This window comes from Pteropus alecto, unplaced genomic scaffold, assembly GCF_000325575.1.
Source record: "Pteropus alecto unplaced genomic scaffold, ASM32557v1 scaffold155, whole genome shotgun sequence".
Classification (NCBI taxonomy): domain Eukaryota; kingdom Metazoa; phylum Chordata; class Mammalia; order Chiroptera; family Pteropodidae; genus Pteropus; species Pteropus alecto.
Genome location: NW_006438113.1, coordinates 14,872,371 through 14,898,525, shown reverse-complemented (window position 1 = coordinate 14,898,525; position 26,155 = coordinate 14,872,371). Strand labels below are relative to the sequence as shown.

At 35.7% G+C, this 26,155-nt stretch overlaps 1 protein-coding gene and 2 pseudogenes across 3 annotated transcripts in view; 1 reads left to right on the top strand and 2 right to left on the bottom strand.

The window, feature by feature from the left end:
• The window catches only part of SLC25A16 (solute carrier family 25 member 16), a 38,042-nt gene that overhangs the window by 3,533 nt on the left and 8,354 nt on the right, over window positions 1-26,155 (bottom strand). The window contains exons 3-9 of one of the 3 annotated variants that reach the window (XM_025049360.1): window positions 26,114-26,155; window positions 25,155-25,218; window positions 10,832-10,953; window positions 10,534-10,600; window positions 6,589-6,751; window positions 3,619-3,687; window positions 763-770 (exon numbers count right to left, since the gene is read on the bottom strand). The exon at window positions 26,114-26,155 is cut by the window's right edge and continues 74 nt beyond it. In XM_025049360.1, coding sequence (XP_024905128.1) covers window positions 763-770; window positions 3,619-3,687; window positions 6,589-6,751; window positions 10,534-10,600; window positions 10,832-10,953; window positions 25,155-25,218; window positions 26,114-26,155 — 535 coding nt within the window. The remainder of the gene's footprint in view (window positions 1-762; window positions 771-3,618; window positions 3,688-6,588; window positions 6,752-10,533; window positions 10,601-10,831; window positions 10,954-25,154; window positions 25,219-26,113) is intronic. The other 2 variants (XM_006915571.3, XM_025049359.1) reach the window with 2 other exon arrangements.
• LOC102897448 lies at window positions 11,466-13,108 on the bottom strand (annotated as a pseudogene).
• Window positions 19,349-20,759, top strand: LOC102897691 (annotated as a pseudogene).

Below are 26,155 nucleotides of genomic sequence, written 5' to 3'. Positions count from 1 at the left end.
ATACTCTTCATCTCAGATAATGTATTCTTCATTTCTGACTGATTCCCTTTTATAATTTCCATTTCTATTTTTATGTTTTTTATCTCTTTGTAAAATTTCTCACTGAGTTAAACTACTCTTCCCCTAAATTCAGTGAACATCTTTATAACCAGTGTTTTGAACTTTGCATCTGTTAGATTGCTTGACTCCATTATTCCTGGATCTCTGTTCTGTTCTCTCATATGGTTTCTGCTTCTTTGTCTTCCCATTTTGGTTGCCTTTCTGTGTCTGTTTCTATGTACTAAGCAAAGCTTCTAAGTTTTCTGGTCTTATTAGTGTGGATTTGTATAGTAGGTGTCCATTGGCACAGTCCTGAGAGGGATTAAGCTGCAGGCCAATTTAACCCAAGCCTCTGCTCCAGTGGGGCCACCTGTTAAGATTCAGCAAGCACTCCACAGATGCTGTGCTTAAATTGCCTCAAAAGGCCACACCGAGGCCAGCTGCCTCCTCCAGTATCTCAGCAAGGAGCACCTGACTTGCCGAGAATATATCTGGATGTGGCTTGGGTGGGGCTGTGAGTTGGGGAGGTGGAGTTTCAGGGAATCCTCTGGGTGGAGCGACCTCTGTTATCCAGTTTGATAACTTCATGGCTATGGCGGTGCTGTGTCCAGTGCAATGGGAGGGGTGAGGGCTCAACAGAGAACGATGGATTCCTCCAGCACTTCTGTACCAAGCAAGTCTCGCCTAAGCCCTCACTCTGACAATATCTACTTGTAAGTCCCTGGTGCCCCCTGTGTGCAGCTGAATCAGCAGTGGTGCTCAAAGTAAGCAGGTCTGTCACCGCAAAAATCCGCTTGCGGACACGGCCCCTTTAAGAGGCGTCTGCTGCTGCTGCTGCTGCAGCCTCCATCCCACGTGGCTGGTCAGGACCAGACAGTCCTGCATATTCGCCCTGCCCTACCTTCTGCTGTTGCAGTGTGATTTCTTGGATTTCTCCCCAGTTGTATGGCTTGTTCATCCCAGGCGATTTTTCCTTGCTACTGCTTCTTGTTTCCGTCACAACTTTGATTTGATCACCAGAAGGATGAACAGAGCCTCTATCGTCTATGCCATTTTTTTTTTTCAAGGACCTGCAGACGCCTCTTAAAGGGGCCATGTCAGTGACTGGACTTTTGCAGTGATGAACCTGCTCGCTCTGAGCACCAGCACCGGGGTCAGCTGCTCACAGGATACCAGGGCCTTATAGGGGGATATTGAGTTGTCAGAGGAAGGGCCAGAGGCGAGGCTCTCTCCTGAGAGAAGTGCCGGTGGTATCCATTGTTCCTCCGTTGAACCCTCCCACTTCCCAGTGTAGAGAGGCAGCACCGTCATAGCTGAGATGTCATCAAACTGTATAACAGAGGTAACTCTGCTCAGAGGATTCTCTGAAACTCCACCTCCCTCAACTCGTGGCCCAACCCAAGCCACATTCAGTTGTGTCCTCAGTGAGTCTAGTGTTCCTTGCTAAGCCAACTCCAAGACTCATACTGGTGGCAGCTGACCTTAGTTTCTGGCGTGGCCTCTTGAGATAGCTATAAGCATAGCATCTGTAGATTGCTTGCTGAATCTTAATAGGTGGCCCCACAGGGGCACAGACTGGGGCTAAACTTGACATGCAGCTGAACCCTTCTCAGGACTGTGCCACTGGACACCTACTATACAAATCCACACTAATAAGACCAGAAAACTTAGAAGCTTTGCTTAGTACATAGAAACAGATACAGAAAGTCAACCAAAATGGGAAGACAAAGAAGCAGAAACCATATGAGAGAACAGAACAGAGATCCAGAAATAATGGAGTCAAGCAATCTAACAGAAGCAGAGTTCAAAACACTGGTTATAAAGGTGCTCAATGAATTTAAAGGAAGAGTAGATGAACTCAGTGAGAACTTTAACAAAGAGATAAAAAACATAAAAATGGAAATGGAAATTATAAAAAGGAACCAGTCAGAAATGAAGATAAAGAATATATTAGAGGGAATCAACAGAGTGGATAAAGAAGAGGATCAAAGCACCGATATAGAGGACGCTCAATCAGAACAGCAAGAAAAAAAGAAGCCAAGACTATAATAATACTTTAAGGAGCCTATGGACACAAGTAAATGTAAAAATATCCATGTCAAAGGAGTACCTGAAGGAAAACAAGAAGTTAAAGAACTATTTGAAGAAATAATGATGGAAAATTTCCCTAACCTGGTGAAAGAAATAAATATACAACCCCAGGAATCTCAGAAAGTCTCAAAAAAGATGAACCCAAAGAGGACACACCAAGACACATAATTAAAATGCCAAAAGTTAAATACAAAGGGAGAATATTAAAAGCAGCAAGACAAAAGCTGTTACCTAGAAGGGAGCACCCATAAGGCTGGCAACTGATTTCTCAAAAGAAATTTTGCAGGACAGAAGGGCTTGGCACAAAATATTCAATGTGCTAAAGACCCAGAATCTACAACCAAGAATACTTTAGGCAGCAAAGCTATCATTTAGAGTTGAAGGACAGATAAAGAGCTTCCCAGACAAAAATCAGCTGAAAGAATTCATCAACACCGAGCCAGTATTACAGGAAATGTTGGAGGGACTTCTTTAAAAAGAAAAAACACGTATCAAAAACATGAATAAAGAATGGTAATAACTACATTCCTATGAACAAGTACCTCAAATAGAAAAGAATTCAGTGCTTCAACCAAAAGATAGAGTGGCTGAATGGATAAGGAAACAAGATCCCCAATATGCTGCCTACAAGAAACTCACTTCAGATTAAAAGACATACACAGACTAAAAGGAAGGGGATGGAAAAAGATATTGCCTTGATGGATCTAGAGGGTATTGTGCTGAATGAAATAAGTCAAATAGAGAAAGAAAGTATCACGTGATTTCACGTATATGTGGAATCTAAAGAACAAACTAAACAACAAAAATAGAAATAAACTCAGAGATATAGAGACTATTTTGAGGGCCAGTAGATGGGGGTTTGGGGGAATGGTGAAAAAGGGCAAAGGGAATAAGTAAGATGGATAGTTACAAATTAGACATGGAGATATAAAATGTAGCATGAGGAAAATAGTTAACAATGTTGTAATAAATATGTAAGGGGGAAGAGGGGTACTAGATTTATTGGGATGATTACTTATGAGTTATATAGATCTCTAATCACTATGCTGTACAACTGAAACTAATATATTGCTGTATGCCAGCTATAATTGAAAAAAATTCATTGAATTGTACAATGTAAATATGAGCAACTAATTGTCTATTATATTTCAATAAAGCCAGGAAAAAAATTTCTTCTGTTTCTTTTTATACATTTTTTAATGTGACTACCAGATAATTTTAAATTACATACGTGGCTCACATTATATTCCTATTTAACAGAGCTGCTCTAAAGCGCAATCTTTAATGGGAGGATTAGGACCTGTTTAAAACCTTACAAAGGTATCAAATTAAACTATGGGAGATAAAATGGAGGATCTAGACTACTGATGAAATGAAAGCTTAAAGGACAACTGCTCATCCGTCCTTTAAACAGTCCTATCTCCCTACTTACTTAAAACATTACATTTCCTAAACAAAAAAATGAATAATGACAAATAGAGAACTTACAGGCACTTTTCAAATTCTGGAAGAACAGTTCCTAATTGCATTCTCCGACGAGTTACATCAAATGGGTAGCTAAAAGAAGAAAAAGGCAGAAGGACTTTAAAATAATTTTTAGTTTTCTACTCAACAATTATTGCATACGAAGCCCTAGATATGCTAGGAATTAATGTGTTCCTTATTGTTTTGTCTACTCTGGGAGTCATGATATAAGCACATGAATAAAATTAAATAACAATTGAGGTTTCTAGACCTTTGCTTCTGTGGTTCCCTCAGGTTAAACGATTCTTCCCTCCCATCACCACAAAATCAAGCTCTATTCCTTCCTCAAGGCCAAATTAAATGCCACTTCCTGAAACAGGGTTTCTCACATTTGATACTATTGACATTTTGGGTTGGATAACTCTTAGCTGTAGAGAGTTGTCCTGAGCATTGTAGGATGTTTAAGTGTATACCTGGCATATGCCCACTAGATGCCAGTAGCACAGCCTCAGTTGTGACAATCAAAAATGTCTCCAGATATTAATAAGTGTCCACTGGAGGCAAAATCATCCACAGCTGAGAACCACTACCCTAAGAGTATTCACCAAGTCTCCCTCTATACAACAGACCAACAAAAAAAATTTCCTTAAGAGCTAAAATGAACAATATAAATAACTGCATTTAGAGGGCAGAGAAAATTCTATGCAAAATTGCCTGAAATGAAATATACAAAAGTAATCTCTTTTAGGAGTGGGATGCCAGGTGATTTTTTAAAATTATTTTTATTTTGCTAATAATTTTGCTAATATTTTGACCACTTATATTAGGTCTTTTGCTAAACAATTTATGCACATTATCTCATTCCATCTTTACAACAACTGCTTGAAGTAGGTACTGTTATCCCAACATTAAGATAAGAAAATTGAGTCTTAGACACATTCTTCAGTGTCACAAAGCTGCTTTCTACTTTCCTATTCAAAGCTCTCCAATATATACATAAGTGACATATGACATAATTACATACTTTATATACATTTAAATTTACTATGAAATAATTATAATTTTTTTAAAAACCCATGTACCAACTAAATAGCTCATGAAATAACATTACCAATAGTTGAAGCGCCCTACATACCTCAACAGCATCTCCAATAATTATTTTTTAATGGGGGGTGGGGAGATGAAAAAACTTTATGGAGATAAAGGGACCAAAATATCAACCTGGAGGAGTCAGCTTCCAAGCAGGAACAGATAAGATGTATGTGGATAGAAGGAGTTGATTAGTAGAAAGGAGAGAATATAAGAAGACAAGGTACAAGGATCAGAACTTGGGAAATAACAATGAGGAAGAAAGAAAATAGTATTGCAGGTAATGTCCCAAAGTAAAAAGTGATAAGACTCAGTAATTATTTGGATATATAAAATGTGAAAAATGATTTCAAGGTATTAACAGGAGAAGATTAATGATTATCAATGACAAATAGCAAAGTTGGGAGCTGAAGACCGTCACGACAAAGACAAGAAAGTCATATCTGAATTATAAAGTTTGCACTGACAGCAGAAGTCCAAGTAGTAACAGCCAATAGCTTACTAGAAAGGTACTGGTGAGGCAATAATGTAGATTTAAATAGAAATGGTTATCTGTATAGAGGTGACTGTTGAAACCATAAAGATAGAGGAGCTATTCTAGATATTTAAGGGAAGAACAGAGGACTTAAGTCTGGCTGGGCCTTAAAAAACTGGCACAAATAGGAAGAGGAGGACATGAATCAGCAAAGTACCTTAAAAGTTCCAAAGGTCAGGGAGCATGATCACCAAGAGAAGGCACTGTTACAAAAACCAAGGAACTGGAACAACTGTTAGGAGGGTAAAAGATCTGAGAAGGAGCCATTGGATTTGTTAAGCGTCAATGGGTATAGAATATAGTTTAAGAAGAGAAGTGGGAAAGAAAAGACAATTTTAAGGATCTAAGTTGGAAATGAGTAATAAAGAAAAGGGGGCAGTAAAATCAAGAAGAGAACCAAAATAGCTAGAGGTGTTTGTGTCTCTGCAAATGAATAAGGTTCCACAGCTAGGTTCCCAAAAGTAAACCACACACATATTTTCTTTGTTAACTTAAATCTAGCATAGTCTGCTTCCACACACAAGTGCACTGAATCTGCTTTCACAAAGGTAATGCTTAAATGTAAAATCCAATGAACACCTTACTTTTCAGCACTTATCTTACTTTGACTTTTCTTTTTCCACTGGATATTCTTTTTTGAATCTTTGACAGTACTATTTCCTGTTGTCTTCCTGTTTTACAGGATACTTCTCAGTCACAGAAAGCTTTTCTTCATTCTGCTTCTGAAAAGTTCCTGCTTCTTAATATTCCCAGCCTCTTTTCATCTCATCTATTCAATCTTTCTTGGTCTAGAGAAATTCTTTGAAGCACCTTTCCAATTATAATATAGTAATACCTTTATCTATGTTTCTACTAGAACTTAAATTAATCTACAACTCCAGTATATTACTACTGTCTTAATAAGAGTACAGGCTTCTTGAGGCAATAACTTTGTTTTCCCTTCAGTGAATGCTTAGTACACTTTCTGACACAAAGTAGGCTTTCAATATTTTAGCACAAGAATTGTGCCTCATTAAACACACAAATACAATAAATGGCTCAAATTTCAGAAACTTCATATAGACAAATTCCTGAGAAAGTATGGATGAAGACTACACTTAGTGTTTCTTTCTAGCTTTCTTTTTCTTTTAAATGAATCCACAGGAAATTCCGTAGGTTCAAACTAATTTGGTCAGTTTGGCACATAATTATTTATAATATGCTAAAAGTGTGGGCACATGTAAAAAAAAAAGTATGCTATTAATACTTATATTTTACGAGAGATCCTGTATTTTAATAATCTATTAGAAAAAATAAAATGATTAACCAATGCTGAGAATCAGAATTGGGTAACTGTAATTTGACTGAGTTAAGTTGATGAAGAAACTTACGATATTGTCTGTGCTATTGCTCCAGCAAAACCACCACAAAGTAAGTTTATGTGAGTTTTCAAAACTAAGACATTAGGATTGTCTGATGAAGGTCTGCCAAGAAGGGTAGGAGCATGGGAAAGCCCAACACTCTTTAAGGTACCAAAAGTAAAAAATGAAACACCTGAAAAACAAAATATAAATTCACCACGAGCTTAACGGAACATGAGCTGTGAAAAGACACTGTTCTTACATAATAACCAATTAACTCAAGGAACTAACTATGCATTTCCTGTTTCCTAACGTTTGGCCTAATCTAAGATAAAAGATTTAATTAATGTATATCACTAACCTAAAAATGACAAAATTACCACCTATAAAAATTTATAGCATTGGTTTTTACACAATAATATATAGTTCAGTTCTCTGAATAAAGGCAGTAGTTTGTATAATGCCACCTTATATATGAATAGAATTAAACAATTTTCCAAGGTTTAACATGATAAAAATTAAACTCATTATTAATAATTATGAGTAAATATGACAACTTCTATGTATAGTAACAATAATGGTGATAAAGATAAGGCAAAAAGTTCAGAAGTTATTTTAACTCAATGTCTAATTTTGCCTGCAAGGAAGAGTTGTGACCATGAGAGAAATATGCATATTGACTCACAAGACACATGGAATGTAATAAATATTGAATTAAGTTATTGGTAATACGTAGTTGGTGCTTGCTAAACATTTACATGATTTTATAATAGACCCATTAAAGTCATACATTAATAAAATCAATAATAGAATTCAAGCATTCCTATTATCTAAGCATTACTTAAGATACCTTGATATCTACTAAATTTTAAAAAGCACATTTAAAAAGATACCTAAGAAGAAAAAAGCACTAACAAAAATTCAGTCTAGGATAATACCTCAACATACACATTCTTTATACAAAATTCTTATAATCTTATAGCATTTTGAAATAATGATATACATTTTTAGAATATTCATATGCTTTTATATTTGGGGAATCTATTCTATGGATTTAATCTAAATATAGAAAAAGCTCATGACAAAAAAAGCTCATAGCAAATTAAACATAAGTAGAAAAATTAGAACTACTAAATGATGTGAAATCATATTTAGTGAAATATAATGACAATTTATAAAAATAATGTTTGTAAAGAGTATTCAAAAATATTTTTAAAATTTGGAAAATGGGGAAAAAATAAGAAATGAAGTTATATACATATACTATAACTATGTAAAATATATTTTAAAAACTAAAACTAAAAACAAAAACAAATATAGAGAAGAAAGCAGCAAAATATTAAAGAGCACTGAAAAAAAAAAAACGAGTTCTGCTTTCAGCATAATGGCAATATTGGTATTCTGAGGGACTTTGTCACTGCAGAATAACTATATCCATTATGGGGCATGCAAAAAAGATGAGAAGGTCTCCAAGAATCCCCAGCACCACTACCACCAAAAAAAATAAGCTGGAGTCCACTTGGGAGTTGTGGGCCCATGAGAAAGGTGGAATGACTCTACATATTGATGCTAATACCAGCAGAGCCAATCAGATGGATCCTGCCATTGGGCCTATAGAATAAAGAATCACTGGGTCCGAAGCTCAGAGATTAAGATCAAGTAATGAGCTCATAATTAAAGACCACTAAGAATAAGAGGAGGCAAAAAGTTGTGTATTTATAAAGAATAAGGGGGTAAGGATTCAGAAAAATAAGCAAACAAGATAAGAAAGAAATAAAAATAAACATAAAAAGAAAAGCAATGAATAGAAATCAAATAGCAAGGTATAGAAACAAGTCCAAATATATCAATAATCATAATAATCATTAAGTGGACTAATTGACAAATATTTTACAGACTAGACTAAAAAATTTGCAGCTATATGATGATAACAAAAGAAACACTTAAAAGACATGAAAAAGTAGAAAGTAAAAGGATGATAAAAGATATACTAGGCAAATATTAACTTAGATCTAGCCAAAAAAAAAAATCCATTATGAGATGGGGGAGGAAGAATTTGAACAATAACTAGATGATAATTGGAATTTTTTTTTCCAAGTTTCAGATGGTATGTGGTAATTCTTTAAAAAAAGCATAACAAGCTGAATAGAGATATTATGGATGAAATAAAGTGGATTTGCTTTAAAACAATTTGGGATGTGGGTTGAGGGAGTAATTAGGGAGTAGATAAAACAAGATTGGTCATGAATTGATCATTATGAAGCTGGGTGACAGATACATGGTGATTCATTATACTATTGCCTGCTTTTGAATATGTTTGAAAATTTCCAAATTTTAAGTAAAAACAAATAAATAAAATAACAAACTCATGGGATGTAGCTAAAGCAGTATTTAGAAAAAAAATGCTTACATTAGGGGGAAAAAAACCAAAGCCTGAAAATTAATGAAGTAAGCATCCAATTGAAGCATAAACCCAGAGAACAAGAGATAATTAAGACATGAACAAAAAATCAATGAAGTAGAAAATAAAGGTAGATTAGAGAAGAGAAAAAAAAACAAATTTTATTCTTTACAAAATCTGATAACTGATAAACTAAACAAAAATGAAAAAAGGGACATGACTATAGACAGAGCAGATGTAAAAAAAAAGAAAATGAAGGACTATCTTTTGCCAAAAAATTGAAAACTAACACAAAATGGTTAAGTTCAAAATGGTAAAGAAAGGTATAAATTACTGAAAATGACTCACAAAAACTTGAACGATACTACGATCATTCAAGAAATAAAAGCAATATTTTATAAATCATGCCACAGTGAAAACTTGCAAGAAACAGATGATTCTAACCATTCTATGCAAATTCTTCCTGAGGATGGAAGAAGTACTCTTCAACTCATTCTATGAGATCTAGATACCCAAACTACACAAAGATATTACAAGAAAAGAAAATTACAAGCTAATTTCAATTATGAATATAGATGTAAAACTTCTAAAAACAATTAGCAAGTTGAATCTAACAAGATATAAAAAGATCATTATATCATAACCAATTTGGGTTGACATTAGAACATCTATTAATGTCATTCATCATATTAATAGATTAAAAGTGAAAATTATATGATCACCTCAGTAAATGCAGAAAGAGTATCTTATAAAATTCAATATTAATTCAGATAAGAATTCTTATCAAAACTTCCTGAACCTGATCGTTGATACACACTACCGTAAAATATTATGCTAAATGAAGAAGTATTAGAAATATTCCCTTTAAAATCAGTAACAAGCCAAAATGACCAGGATCATTACTTCTATTCACTGCTCCACTGTAAGTCCTTAGCTAGTACAGTAAGATAAGATAATTAAACATAAATTTTAAAAAATAAGAATTAGAACAAAGTAAGAAAAATAATGTTATTTGCACAGGATGTGACTGCTCACACAGAAAACCCAAAATATGTTGGCTGACTATAATATCAACAGGTAGGATAACAGCCAGTTATAAGATCATATAAAAATTAAATCAAGCAATAAACTGAAAATGTAATTTTCTAAAAAACATAACAGCTAAAAGGTGTCTATATCTAGCAAAAATGTCCAAGAAATGTATGAAATTTCATTCAAAATCCCAACAAAGATTCTTGTGCAACATCAAAAACTAATTCTAACGTGTGTGAAATAGCAAAATATCTATGGTAGAGCATTCCTGGAAAAAAAAAAAAAGCATAAGGTCAAGGGACTTGTCCTACCAAATATAAAGACTTATTATAAAACTACACTCTATTATTGTTTTAGGAAGTAGCAATGCAGATGACTGGGGAAAGGAGGGACTACTTAATAAATGGTGTTAGGTCAAATGGTTACCCTTAAAGAGGTAAAAAATTCCGACAGATTAGGGGCTTAAATATAAAATGCTAAACTTTAAAAATCATTCTTAGAAGAAAAAAAAAAACAAGATTTCTGCCAAATTTAAAACATACCTGCGTATGGAGCCATTCCTAATAGAGTGGGCATCAGGCCTCTGTAAAATCCAAGGAAACCGCCTTCCTTTTGAGTGAAGAGAAAGTAGATTACACGTGCTCATTATGGTAAACATCAAAGAACAAAAGCATATAGTATAATGAAAAAATTATTCTGGGACCCACCTTAAAACACAGATCAGTTTTCATTATTATTATTATTATTATTAATGTCAATTAATTGTAAATATTTAGATATTAAAATATTTTCCTAAATATAAAAGGACATGTAATATAAATGAGAAAAGTAAATATGTACCTTTGTATAAATTGTTTTGAATGCATGAATAATTCCTGTGTAAGTGTGTTCCCCTTTCACCTGGAATGCTAGGCGTACTCTAACCATGTCAAGAGGGTAAGTACAGATAACTGCTGTCATACCTGAAAAAAAGTAGAAACTTATTTGTACAAGAAAATTTTTGACACATGTATATCTCTTTCCTATCATTATATCATACCATACATGTCATCTATATGAAAGATATATGTATCTTTCCTATCATTAGTTGTGTTCTCAAATTTTTTTTTTAAATGTCAAAGCACTGTCATTATTTTCTTTTTGGAATTTAGGGGGTCAAATATGTGGTGACAGAAAGAAATCTAACTATGGAAGGTGAACACACAGTGTAAATATATATATGCCTTACTGTTAAAGTGTACAGCTGAAACATTGGATTTCGTTAACCGATGTCACCATAAAAAATAAATAAATAAATATTTTAAAAAATAGAATTTAGGAAAATTTGTTATCGACTAAACATAATGAAAACATAAATGTCCAAGGTCATAGAAATTATTGTTTTAGGGATAATATCTCCTGATAAATAAATTTAATATTAAGTTATAGATATTCATCAATATATAATTTCAAATTCTATAAACTATCCAGCTATTTTCTTTTTAGGAATTTCCTGGTCTTTTATTAACTTGGTCCTGAAGAAGGAATTAAAGTCCTAGATATGTAAATCTTCAATTTATCATTCCCTAAAGTCTGGAAGAGAGGAAGTTAGGCCAGTTACTTTATCTGCCCCTTCTGCCCAATATTTATTAACAGAAAAACACTCTTGCTCAATTATTGATGGTGAGCAGTCTTCACTACGGCTCCCCTGAACAAGACTAAATTCTACCATATTCGTTCCTGATGAGTGGATGGCCTCATATCAGAGCAAATATTACGACTATTTCCCACACATTTTCATGCCGACTGCTCAGAGGATATTTGTTCTGAATGACAGAATGCGGAAAAGAGCCAGAATGATTAGATTAACTTATCTGTGATTTATGACTTCCCACAATAGCACTCCACCTTGCTCTGGATGGAAAATCCCCACCCATTTTAATGTGATGGTCCCTGGCCTCCCTTAGTGTATCTAACAGTGGCCCAGAAGTTCTATTCTTCAACCTTTTAAACTGACCAGTGACTAGATATGGGAGTCTGTGTTTTGAAAGTGTAGGGTTGTCTAATTGCCCAGGAACCAAATGCCTCAGTCTTAGGATACTATGTTCAATAGGAAACACCCTGCCTACCTTAGGAATAAATGCAATTTAAGGATAAAAATAGAGCTGAAAAAGCTGGTGACATTTGAAAAGAAAGGAAGGAATTAGATTTAACTGGTACTCAAAGCTTCTCTGATACAAAATATTTGGTCACATATTCCTAATTTCCTTGACATTTCCAGCACAGCGCAGATGCAGTAACAAAAGAAACTTCTTACAGGAGAAGAGAAAGACACAGAGGTCTGGAGCTTCTGTTGGAACACAACTCTTCTGTTTTGGTTATATACAGTTAAGTTCATTTAGTGTCTCATCCAGGGTCTGATGTAAGCCCACATTCTCTTCTTTGGTCTGGGCAAGTTTTTCTTCCAGGTCATCAATCGTCTTTTCCAGTTTTGTAACCGTTCTCTCTGCAAATTCAGCACAGGTCTCAGCCTCTTTCAGTTTGCCAGAAGTTTAATTTCTTCTTCATATTTATCCTCCTTTGCAGAATACTTTTCAGAGGCGGCCTCCAGCGACTTCAGGTTGTTGGTGACATTCTTGAGTTCTTCCAGATCACCACATTTTAGTTCAGGCACCTCAGCACGGCCTCCTGCCCTCTCCAGCTCACCCTCCAGGATGACCAACTTACAAGCTACCTCCTCATATCTGTGGTCGGCCTCCTCTGCAATGCGCTTGGCCTCTTTGAGCTGCATGCAACTCCTGGATCTCCATCTTCTCCTCATCTTTCATGGCTCGGTTTTCTATCACCTTCATTCCCCTCTCACTTTCATCAGCAGCCTTTTCTGCTTCCTCCAGCTTCTGCAGGGCCGGGGTCAGTCGTTCTTGAGCCCTGCCCAACTCCTCCTCAACGAGCTGGATGCGTCGATTGAGAGCTACCACATCCCCTCCGGCTTTCTCGCGCCACTTGCGCTCGCCGTCCAGCTCCCACTGCAGGGCCTGCGCACGATCCTCTGCCTCGTGTGCCTGCTGCTGCAGCACCTGGATCTTGCAGTTTCACCGCCTGCAGGGAGTTGAGGCCAGCCATGGCGCGGAGGCACAGGGGCGCACGCAGCGGGCAATGGGCTCAGCTGAACTTGGCTCGGGTGAGAGCTGCAGCAGCCGCGCCCAGACTCCAAAGCCTTTGCCCGCGCCAGGGCCGCCCTCACCCCACTCCCTGAGTTATATTTTAAGTTAAAAAAAATCTCTATTTTGGTAAAGATATATGTTATGTTCAATGTACGAAATTAGAAAATATAGACAGAAAAAAATTATTTATCCTTTATTAATAATCACTTAAGTATATATTCCAAACCTTTTATACATGTACATTTGCACACATGTAAACACACACACTTAAAACTTATATTGTAATTCTATTTTGCAAACAATTTTTTCTGCTTTACGTTATATTGTGAACATCTTTCCTTGTGAGAAAAACATTACCCGGATGTACTGTAATTTCTTAAAACAATCTTCTTAGATATTTAGGTTGTCTCCATTATTTACTATATGATATTATAATATCAAACAATGCTTTGGTTAATGCTTTTGTGCATCATTTCTATTATGGATAAATTCATAAGAGAACTATCAGGTCAAAGGGCAAGGCTTTTAATAGAAATTGCTCTCCAGAATGATTGCGCCAATTTATAATGTCATCCATCAGAATAAAAGTTTTATTTCTCTTGTAAGTATTATGTAATTATTAGACAATTAGAATATGCAATTATTAGATAACTTTTCCAACGTTAGATGGGCAAAAAGCATTCTGTATTATTTTGGCTTGTTTCTCGTATGATTTTTTCTTTTTTGGTAGTGGTTTTATAACTTTGACAATCAGGGGTCAGTTCTCATCCACGACTGTGTAGATTTTTAAAAGTGGTTACCTAACTATTAATACATAGGTAACCAGTGTATATAGCTTGTTTGATGAATCTTCATCTTCATTATGTTTTCTGGACAACTGCACATAGACACACATGGACAAGGATATGGGACATTCCTTATTCTTTTGGCACAGATATCTTTGTTGAGCACATCTGGAGCTTCCATCTCCTTCATGGCAAATTTCTGGAACTTTTTGATTCTCCAAGAACACATTTCTTGAAGCCCACTCCATGGAGGCACTCGTTAATATTAACGCTGTATTCTCTGGTCACTACCTTATGGTTGGCAGAAGGGCCTTTCATCTCACTACCTTTTTTTGAAGGAGCCATTCTGCTGGGCTCATGTCAGAAAGGAAGAGCTCAAGGTATTGTCATAACTTTTTTTCCCTATGTACATTTTAGTACTGTATTTTTAACATGATAATTTCATGTTTTTATTACTCATACCAAATAAAAATATAATTTTTTGCCATAACCTTGACTCAGAATAGCAAACCACTGATGTAAAAGTGGTGATTTAAAGTGATTTCTATATTCTTGACCTAATTTAAATTTTTACATTTAAATTTTCTTTTAGTATTTGTTTAATTTTATTTAATAGACTTGAGATATCTTTCCCCACTTACTTAGCAAATGCTGCTGTAATTGTGCACCATTTTTATCAGCCCAGACGGGACTCTAAACTGACATTCAGAGTTTGCTTCTCAGCTCTCCCAAGAAGTCTAAATCAGTTTGCCATTCCTTATATGTGAATGGGAAGAAAATGTTTTTTATGTTATTATCTAGGTATCTTTCATGGCATCTCTACCTGGGTGATTATACATTATTTCTGAGCTAAAAACCTACACAGCTAATATAAAGGTAATACTTAATGCAAACACATGCAACCCTTAGTTCTCTTGAGAATGACAAAAACGCAATTCCTTTAGACCAATGAACAAAAATTCAGTTTAAATAAGTAATGCAATTTAATTTTAAATAAAAGCAATACTTTGGATCAAGATTAGCCTAATGGTGACCAGAACATGTTAAACTAAAGGTACGAAAAGCTGATTCATGATTAGCTTATCTGTGGTTTAGCTGTAAGTGATATTTTAAACCTTCTTTTTTTAGTTTGCACATAGCAATAAAGACTATCTACTATGTGCCAAGCACATGAAGCCAGAAAGTTAATATCCCCAGAAAAACATATTTAATACAAAGTGAGTTTGTTAGCTAGTTTAAATAGCCACAAGAACTAAGTCCCCTAGCACCCTGTTAACTATCTTAGAAATTACTTAACCATAGGCTTGTTAAACTGTGGGAAGGATAAATAACCAAGACAGCAGAAATAATAATAACATACAATAAGAGTCACAGGATATATAGCTTCCAACCCTGCACACTGAGATAACCTATTGACACGCATTGTTAATAGGGCTTTCAGCCCACAAAGCAAATGACCACATCACTCTCTCCCTGAAACCTGACAAGAGGATGATGCCAGGAGGGAAGTAGATGACTAGAAGGTGAAAATTAACTGCTCACCTAATCAAGGACCAATCAGCGAGACTCACAAGCCCAAATCTCTTACTCATAATTTTTGTTCTATAAAACCTCTTGTCTGTAAACCATTTGAGAAGTTATGACTTTTGAGCATTAGCTTTCCCATCTCCTGGGGGGAGCCATTCATAAAACAACAGCCAGTCTTTCTCCACTGCAAAGCCCAGTATCAGTTCTCACTGACTCACTGTGCACACAGATGAGCACTGGATCTCTTTTGACAGAGCTAGGTTTCACACAGCATACCAAGAACTTTACAAATACCACCTCTAATCCTCACAAATATCACCAATGATCCTACAAGGTGAACATTATCATTTCTGTTTTACAAATAAGAAAACTGGCTCAAAGTAGTTAACCAAAGTTGACCAAATCCATACAGTAGTTTCTGTATCACTCATTAGGATTTGAAAGTGTTTTTTGGCTCATTTAATGACAATATGTTGCCTGCCCTATAATTTTGTTTTCTTATTAAACATTCGCTTAGTACCTTCTAAACTTAAATTTTTAGTTCGGAAATATCATTAGTCCAGTGATTACAAGTGTCAATTCTCCACTGCAGTTTGATTGTAACCTCTTCAACTGAGCTATTTGTTTTCAAGATATTTATTTTCAAACTATTTAACGTATTTTCTACTTACTAGTATTCAAACCAGCCATGTCTGGCAGTCATGGCAGTGACTTTTCCAAATAGCCTCTTTTAAGCTGAATCTAAACTGATATATTTGGTGTTCCTGAGACAAGGTTTGGCAATAACATTCATTTAAGTCACAATAAATACTTTATTGCGAGGATATTTATAAAACTACCTATTCTTAAGTTTGGCTTAATATTTTGCAACTTGTGCTGAAGATTTTGCAAGGACATTTTAAAAAATAAAATTAAGAGAGATCACAAACTACTTCCATCTTTACTGAAATGATTCACATTAAGAAGTTTAACAAATATAGAAGAGAATAAAAGGCTGACCATTTCAAGACTTGATCATGCTGACACAATTTGGTTAAACATCAGATTTTGCTAGGATTTTCCCAAATCATTACTATCCACCTTATTTTTACAACTTCTGTAAATTTGCACAACTCTTTTTTTTTCTATTCTCTAATCTGGATCACTTTGGTCTTTTCTTTCCCATTTGCTCTCTGTGACTCCAATTATTTCTTCTTTCCTTCTTGAATGTTTCAAGCCTTCTCATCTTCTTACTGGCTTTAAGTGGCTTCTCATGAAATAACTGGGAATTAACAAAGTAGTCCAAATGAAAAATTGGTAAAAATGAGTACATCCAGAATTTTGTAAAGATAAAGGAGGCATTAGCTTAAAAATTGCAAGACCATGAGTCTGGCTGAGGAACTGGCAAGGACCCCCCTATTATGGGCTTCACAGTATTCCTGGCATCACCTCTTCTTATCCCATAGCTTGAAATCTCACACAAACTTAATTTCTTTAATGTAATTTTTTTTCTCTGATTCAAGTTGGTTTTGCCCAAACAATGGCATCGTGACTCACTTGCTCCCTCCTCCCTCCATCCTCTGTAGGCCTGCTCCTTTAATCATTAAGCCTTAGGTCATAAGATTAAAGAAGCCTTGAGTCTATAATCATGAGGACACTAGGTTTCAGTTGGGCTTTAGACTGAGGATAATATCTTGGCTTTGGATGTGTTTCAGCCCCAACTCCATCGAGGCAGAACTGCCACCCCACTAACTAAGGAACTATGTCATGGAATCAGATGGATGGTGCCATGGTTGATTCTAGAACCGGATACAATGATTAATTACCTCATCCTCCTGTAGTCGTCCAGTCAGTAGCACCCATGACCCCAACTCCCTTAGTTTCTATGACTACTGATTTTTCCCTATATAATCTGTACTCCTGAGATACTTGGGGCGGGGTCAGGCCTTTGAGCAATAGCTTGCCTGTGTCTCTGCGACTTCCAGTTCTTTAATAAACACTTATTCTATTTAGCTCAACTCCCGTATCAGTCTTTTGGCTGAGTCTCGGTACAGGCAGCACAAGCCCCAGACTCGGTTGCCCTCCAGTTTCAGCATAACCTAATTATACATCACAGAATGGTAAAAATAATGCCAATGATTACTGGAATGCTAAACTCATGATTTAGTTTTATAACTTTTTTCATTTTATTTCATCATGTTTTTATATGGTATATTTCTTTTAAATTTGAGCAGTCAACTCTTCCTAAAGAAAAACAAAACCTTTTAACAAGGATATAAAAATTACCCAGTTGGGTGTTTTTTCTTGCTGTTCAATATTCCTAAAAGCCATTTAATGATTTAAACGTAACTTTAAACCTTGGAATTTAGGGAAAGGGTTCCTACTAATTTTGCACTGATAAATCTTGAAAACTTTAATAATTTTAAATGTTTATCTTTAAAAAGAGAATGAAGTGATAAATATTCTCCTCATAATCATATTTTACCCTTCACTCTAAGTATAAAATTATGAAGCCCTCTACAGGGCTGGATTTAGACTTTTAGAAGCCCTAAAGATTATGACATCTTGCATTTTTCAAACTAAAGACAATATAACACAGTAAAGTAAGTTTGAGGATATGCAATCATGTTCTGATTTTCCTCATGATGACTATGTCAGACCTTTAAAATATCAAATGTTCTTGCTTTGCTGGGGATCCAAGCATGGCATTTTCTACCTGTCAAGTAATCTAGCACTAGCATTATTTTCTTGGTTTGATAGCTTTACTAATTTCAGCTAATTTATTTTTTATTTTTAAACTATCTTTGACTTATTGTCAAAATTGGTCAAATGGTCAAAAGAGGCTAGTCAGACTCTATCACTAACCAGCTGTGTAACCGCACCCAAACTTAATTTCTTTAACATAGTGTTCTTCTCTAATTCAAGCTGGTTTTGCCCAGATAATGGCATTGTGACTCACTTGCTTCCCCGCCCAGCCCTTAGCCTCAGAATGCCTGCTCCTTTAATCATTAAGCTTTAGGACATAAGATTAGCCAAGCCCTAGGTCTATAATCATGAGGATGATAGGTTTTGGTTGGACTTCAGACTAAGGATAACATCTTGGATTTAGATGCGTTTCAGCCCCAGGCCCATAGAGGCAGAACTACAACCCCACCAACCACTGGAGCCAGGCCACAGGAACAGACTGGATGGTGCCATGGCTGATTCCAGAACCAGGTACAATAACCAACCCCTCCAACAGTTCAATCAGTAGCACCCACAACCCCAAATCCCTTCATTTCCATGACTACTGATTTTTCCCTATTTAATCTGTACTGCCAATCTGTACAGACACGGGGGGAGCCAGGCCTTTGAGCAATAGCTGGCCTTTATCTCTGGGACTTGCAACTCTCTAATAAACTTTTTCTTTGCTGCAACATCTCTTCTTTGGTTTAGGCGTGCCCAGGCAGATCGACCCCTTTTTTGTCCCGATAACAGCTGTGTGACCTTGAGCAAGTTACTTAACCTGGGTTTCAGTCTCATTATCTATAAAATGGACATCATAAAAAGTAGTCATCCCAATTAGGGTATAAGACGATTAATATATGTAAATACCTAGAATAATATTTGGCACATAGTGTGGCAGGCTGATCCTGCCTGGCCATTTCCTGTTGGAACGAGTTCATTCCTGACTGCCCTCTACCCCACCTCAAAGACTCTCCAGCTCACATCTGCTGTCTCATGGCTTGCCGACCAATTCATGTTCTTCCTTATCTCTGAGGCTGTGTAGGAATAACATGACTGTATAAAACTGCCTGTTATGTTAGTTACAATTGGGGCTCAGCCTTTGGATAGGAATCCGCTGAGCCGGTGCTGGCATCAATAAGCGCTGCTTCCTGCTTATAGCCTCGGTGTCCCGTCTCTCCGTTCGAGAATCCTACAACAATAGTAAATATTATATCTAAGTGTTAGCTATTATTATTCTCCCAGTCTATTCTTTTTTAAGATATTCATTTTCCGACCCTTTCCTTTAAGAACTAAATCTTTGTCTCCTCTTTTTACCAAATTCCTCTACTCCTAATCTCTCTTTTCCTTCTCATCAATGCTCAAGAATTCAAATAAAAAAGAGAAGCACAATCAGAGGATTACTGGAGAGGAATATGCAACAAAATAGGAACTCAGTTTGACACTAATAAGGAATGACGTATCAGCCCAAGATGGAGGCGCCCATGTGCAGCAGGGGGCTCAGGCTGTGGGTGCTGTCCTAGAGCTGAGAACTGCTATGTACCTGGCATACCCTGCATACCTCTGCAGTCTGTGCCAAGAATCAGGTGGCCCAAGTCCAAGTGGGCAAGGGGGACAAGCAAGTGACCTACGAGGAGGCACATGCACACCACCACATAGCCCACTGCAAGGGCTGGCTGGCTGTGCACACAGGTACCTAGATGGGGAGGACCATGCTGCAGAGTGAACAGTGGAGGATGTTTTTCTTCTCAAGTTCATGCTGGGCACCTTCCCAGGCTGCCTGGCTGACCAGCTTATCCTAAAGCGCTGGGCTAACTAGGTGGACAGCTGTGCTCTGATCCTGAGGCAGCTGCTTGCACACAAGTCCTAATTCCTCAATGGGCTACAGTAAGATTCTGCTGTCCCACTTCTACAAGTGTCCTGTGCATCTGCCCCTCCAAATTGTGCCCTCAAAGGTTGTGTATATCTAGGACAGTAACCTTTTTTGCATCAAGCTCTAGCCTGCAAAGGACAGAAACATGTGTAAAAGGGGTGAAATAGAAATGGGAAAATATATCCCCTCAAGTCCAGAGTTTCACTTTCAAAGCTGTGTTGCATAAATGGACTCTTCATGTTGAAAAAAAGAATGACATATATCAGTCATTCAGAGGGTGGTGACTGGCATTTTCAATTCATAAAGCTAATGTCTCCCATTTAAGACTTTTTCTGTCATACATCTCCTTACTATTCTACCAGCACTGCTTTACAGGAAGGCCAAAAAAAGCCCTCCAAGGGCAAATAAGAAAAATCAGAAAATACTTACCACAAATAGTGGTAGTGATAATTTTCCTCTTCCTCCATTTTATAACTACAATTCAGTACAAAGAGCAGAATATCTTCACCTATCAGGGCCCAAGGAAACTCAAACAAGTTGAAATGTGCTTGCAATTTTTGTGTATGTGCCAACTTTTCTTTTCCTTCAGTCATAAAACTGAGGACTTAGTGATGAATTCAAACAGACTGAGACTAAGAGGATGAAACAACCCCTAAATTCTCATCCTTTTGTTATCTCTATACTCTAGAACTATGAATTGTGGTACCCAAGAACATACTTTAACCAGCAATTAGATTTTGCTGATTTGAAAAGCTTATGTACGTTTTCTCTGTAGTTTTGGCTGACTCTGTGGTGCCCTTTTATCTTCAGGTAACCTGGATGGGGAGGACCATGCTGCAGAGAGAACGGTGGAGGATGTTTTTCTTCGCAAGTTCATGCTGGGCACCTTCCCAGGCTGCCTGGCTGACCAGCTTATCCTAAAGCGCTGGGCTAACTAGGTGGACAGCTGTGCTCTGATCCTGAGGCAGCTGCTTGCACACAAGTCCTAATTCCTCAATGGGCTACAGTAAGATTCTGCTGTCCCACTTCTACAAGTGTCCTGTGCATCTGCCCCTCCAAATTGTGCCCTCAAAGGTTGTGTATATCTAGGACAGTAACCTTTTTTGCATCAAGCTCTAGCCTGCAAAGGACAGAAACATGTGTAAAAGGGGTGAAATAGAAATGGGAAAATATATCCCCTCAAGTCCAGAGTTTCACTTTCAAAGCTGTGTTGCATAAATGGACTCTTCATGTTGAAAAAAAGAATGACATATATCAGTCATTCAGAGGGTGGTGACTGGCATTTTCAATTCATAAAGCTAATGTCTCCCATTTAAGACTTTTTCTGTCATACATCTCCTTACTATTCTACCAGCACTGCTTTACAGGAAGGCCAAAAAAAGCCCTCCAAGGGCAAATAAGAAAAATCAGAAAATACTTACCACAAATAGTGGTAGTGATAATTTTCCTCTTCCTCCATTTTATAACTACAATTCAGTACAAAGAGCAGAATATCTTCACCTATCAGGGCCCAAGGAAACTCAAACAAGTTGAAATGTGCTTGCAATTTTTGTGTATGTGCCAACTTTTCTTTTCCTTCAGTCATAAAACTGAGGACTTAGTGATGAATTCAAACAGACTGAGACTAAGAGGATGAAACAACCCCTAAATTCTCATCCTTTTGTTATCTCTATACTCTAGAACTATGAATTGTGGTACCCAAGAACATACTTTAACCAGCAATTAGATTTTGCTGATTTGAAAAGCTTAGAAATGCTTGACATTACCTCCCATAATCATTGTATGCTTAAATAAAAAAACAAAAAACCTCTGGTGGCAAATTATATTTCTAACCACAATACCAAAAACAGATAATCCTTGGTCATTAAAATTTTGGAGATTATATTCTGAAAATATGGCAAATATAATTTTTTATTCTGCTCCAGCAAGAAGCACGAAGGATTTCTTCACAAAAGAACTAATACTACAAGGAAGAGGCAGTAGAGGGAAAAGAGAAGTAAATATGAAAAACTGGATAATAAAAAATTAGACACAGGGTTGGAATAGAGAAGCATATCCTGACCCTCGTCAAGCTCCTTCTTCCCCAATTTATCAGTGAATATGAAAGCAGATTTGAGTTTTTAGAGATGGCTTTCATCCCAGCTTATCACCATCCTTCCCTATCTGAGGCTACCACAGTGGGAGCAGCATCCAAAACTTATGACATATCCAGAAATTGAAGTTCATCTAAAAGCACATGGATTCTAAGTAAATACTTTAGACAAAGGAAGGGCTCCATGAAGTACAGATATAAAAGCTAAGACACAAAGCTAAGGAAATTGGTCTAGAGTAGATGTCGAAGGGAGTTCATTTCTACTACACCCTGTTCTTTGGAAGCAAATCACTGCTTCAAGCCTGATATTAAATATCAGCTAGAAATTACAAAGATACATCTGTCTATAGCTGTGCACAATCTCTGATTAGTATAGTAACTAAAATGCTCTTAGAGAATATTTAGGTAAAGATAATTATGACATTCAGGAGCCACAGTTGCAATCATTATTACACAAGAATAATTGTGTAAGTGACTGTGGATGCCTCTTGTACAGCAGTCTCATGTGGAAATCAGAGGTCTCAGATAACTGCATGAGGTAAGTCTAGCCAAAGGGCTAGAAAGCAGATGTCTGAACATCATGCCCACCCCGTGCCCTATGCATGTACAAATCAGGCCTCAAATCAATTAATTAAGGAAAGTAAGTCTGATAAAAAAAAAAAAAAATTCAAGAGTTGGACTATCAGTTCAGAAGAGCAATTTCTTCAAACATTTAGGAAGCTTGTTGCTTCTGAATTCTAGATCATGGCTTGAGGGGGATAGAGATCCCTTTTAAATATAAAAGTATCTGGGAAAGGTGCCACAAAGCCTCCTTGAAATTCTCAAAAGAAGAGTGTGCAACCTGTTCTAATGATCACTAGGCGGCACCATACAGCTATTCTAACTGCTAATGCCCAGCCCCTGCCCTGATTGGTTGCTATCCACATTATGTTGGATGTTAAGTATTTTGCATATCACCTCTACTTATAACTAAAAATCCCTGTGTTACAAATGAGACAAAAAGAGGAATTTAGGTGGCTGGCTGAACAACCAGGAAGATGATTATCTATGGCCATAATGTCTCCTACATTTATCCAAAGGTTTTTGTTGCCTTTAAGCCTGTTTAGCATCTTACCACATTTCTTTCCCCACCATACCACATATGTAGACCTCAAGGGCATCAGAACTACTAGAATGCTTAATTGCGCATACTGAAAAGCAGGAGCCTATTCACTCAGTAAGGCCAAATAATCTATATGCTCTAGCCGCCCATTCCTCTCTCTTTGCCCCTGCTAGTACACATCAAGAGATGGTACCGAATTTTGGTTACAGGAACCTGACATAATCATGGGGTATGTCATACCATGACTAAAGTAATAGTCAAAAAGTTATCCGAAATTCTACAAACCCTGTGATAACTACAATTAAGATTTTAATATATCACCTTCCAATGGTCTTATTTCCATTAGCAGAAATAAAAATTGTTAACTTGTTACAAATTTTTTTCTATGAATATTTATATAAGTATTCACTTTTTAAAAACCAAAATATGGTACTCACTTTGGCAGCACATATACTGAAAAACAAAATACGATATTTAACATTCTCTTTTGTAAACTGCTTTCTACTTATAATGCAAACATCCTTGTCAATAAATACAATTCTACAAAAAAATATATTAACGGATGTGTAGAATTCTGATATATGTACTTTTTAAAACCACTCTTCAATTGCTACATATTTAAATTAATTTTTGGTACAATAAATGAAACTACAATGAACATCTTTTTTGCTAAATATCACTATATATATCCCTACTTCTTCTCTTAAATAAATTCACTGAACTTAGTATATGGTAGAGGTGGTACTTAAAATCAAGGAAAGGATAAATTATTGAGTAAATAATGTTGGCACAACTAACTAGTCATTTAGAGAAAAAAATTTATTCAACCCCTATATCATTCCTTATATAAAAATAAATATTAAAAAGATCAACATAAAAAATCAATATAAAAGTTTTAGTAGAAAACATGATTAAATATTTTTAATCTTAGAATGGGGAAGGCATTTATAAAGACCAACCCATTTGGCTATGTAAAACTTCTATATGGGGGGAAACAACTTTTACATTATGTTTCTAAAAATCTAAAACTGGGAAATAAAATATTAGCAATATGTAACAGATAGAAAACTAATGTCCAAACTTCCAAACTCATAAAAAGGAATATTTAAAAAATAGAAATAATTCGAGTCACAAAGTAAGAGAAATACAGTCAATAAAAATTTGAAAAGCTGATCAACCTTATTCATAATTAATTGCCAAATATTAAAAATTTGATAAGACCCAGTGTTGGTATGGTATGTAAGGGGAAAGGTCAATGAAAGCATTGTAGAGATCAGTTTGGCAATGTCTATCAAAATTTAAATACATATATCCTTTGATAGATAAAGTAATTTCCCTTCTCGAAACTTATTCTACAGATATAGTCATACAAGTACAATGTTATTTGTGAAACAAAACCTGAAAACTTCCTAAATATCAATCGATAGGAAAGTGATTAAATAAATCATGGTACATTCATATCTTAGAATATAACAGTTTTTTAAAAAAATAAGAAAGATCTATGTATTCAGAAAGATCTATGTATAGTCTTGAGAACTATAGAAGAAAAGTTCTAATCCTAGAGTAGTATTAGAAAAAAGCATACATAAGAAACTGCTAATAATGACTGCTTCGAGGGAGTGGAACTATTTTCATTGTATAGGATTATGCATTACTATAGTCATTACAATTTTTTGAAAGAAAAAAATAAACATTTCCAGAAATAGAATTGTCAATACGTTTTTCACATAGTTGTAAATTTAGATTATTTCTTGCCATTTCTTACTGTTAAGTACTCTTTTTGAGTTACGATATTAACAATTTCTTATATAATTGAGTATACAAAGATAAAAATGTAGGCTACTTAATCAGTCATATATATCACCTAAACCAAATTAAATATTTTAATAGAAAATATTTCTATTAAATCTGTCAGAAATAAAATACACCTACTCTTACCTGCCATGGATCCAGCCATTAATCTGTGCACATGACCAGAAATTCCCAGCTTTGTAGTAATTAACTAGAAACCAAAAACATCAAATTAAATGATATTTTTTAAATGCTGCCCATTTCACTGTTTAATAATGAAGACTTATTTCAAAAGAGTTACAGAACTAGTATTAAATGTGAGTGAAATAAGCACAATTATACAAAACTGGGCAGTGTTATATCACATCATAAGGAGGTCAGGTATTTCCTCTGTAGTCTCCGCTCTAATTTTGTACTTTTACAGAAGCAACCTAGCTTAGAATTACCAAATATACTATTCTACACATAGATGACCACAAATACTTAAAGTGTGAATGGGAATAATAGGAATAAAGTACTTCTATAGGCAATGAAGTCTTGATATACTGATGGCATCAATTCTGACTAACTTAGAATACTGTCATTTTAAGATACCCTAGGAAGTTTAACATACTTAACCCCTTTCTGAGTTGTTTGAGGATAAATTCATTCAGCTAGAAAAGAGAAACTTAATCAACAAGTAAGACAGGAAAAGCTGTTAACTTAGATCATTACATAAAAACAGACTCTCACAGTATAGTTGCACTATTTTATTTAATAAAAAAATCCAAAGCCATAATGTTCCTCTCCTATAACTGAGAAACAAAAAGCACATTAAAGAGCTATTAATATTTTGTGAATTTATAATTATCTACTTGAAGGATACTTTGGCTCTTCTTCATAAGTGCGAACATAAACAATTTATTCAAAAACGACTAACAATTACAGAATAGATAACTCCAAAACCAGTTATATTTAAAAATTTAAACTATCACAAGTCTTATTCCTTCAAAAAGGCATTACTTTATCCATTCATCTAAAGTAACTTTAAAAGCCAAAACAAATGCCCTGTCAACTAACTGTGATTATTCAAGGACACAAAAGAAGAAAACAAAATAAAAGTTCACCGTTTTATAATGCTCAAACGCCATAAACTGGATTGCACCATA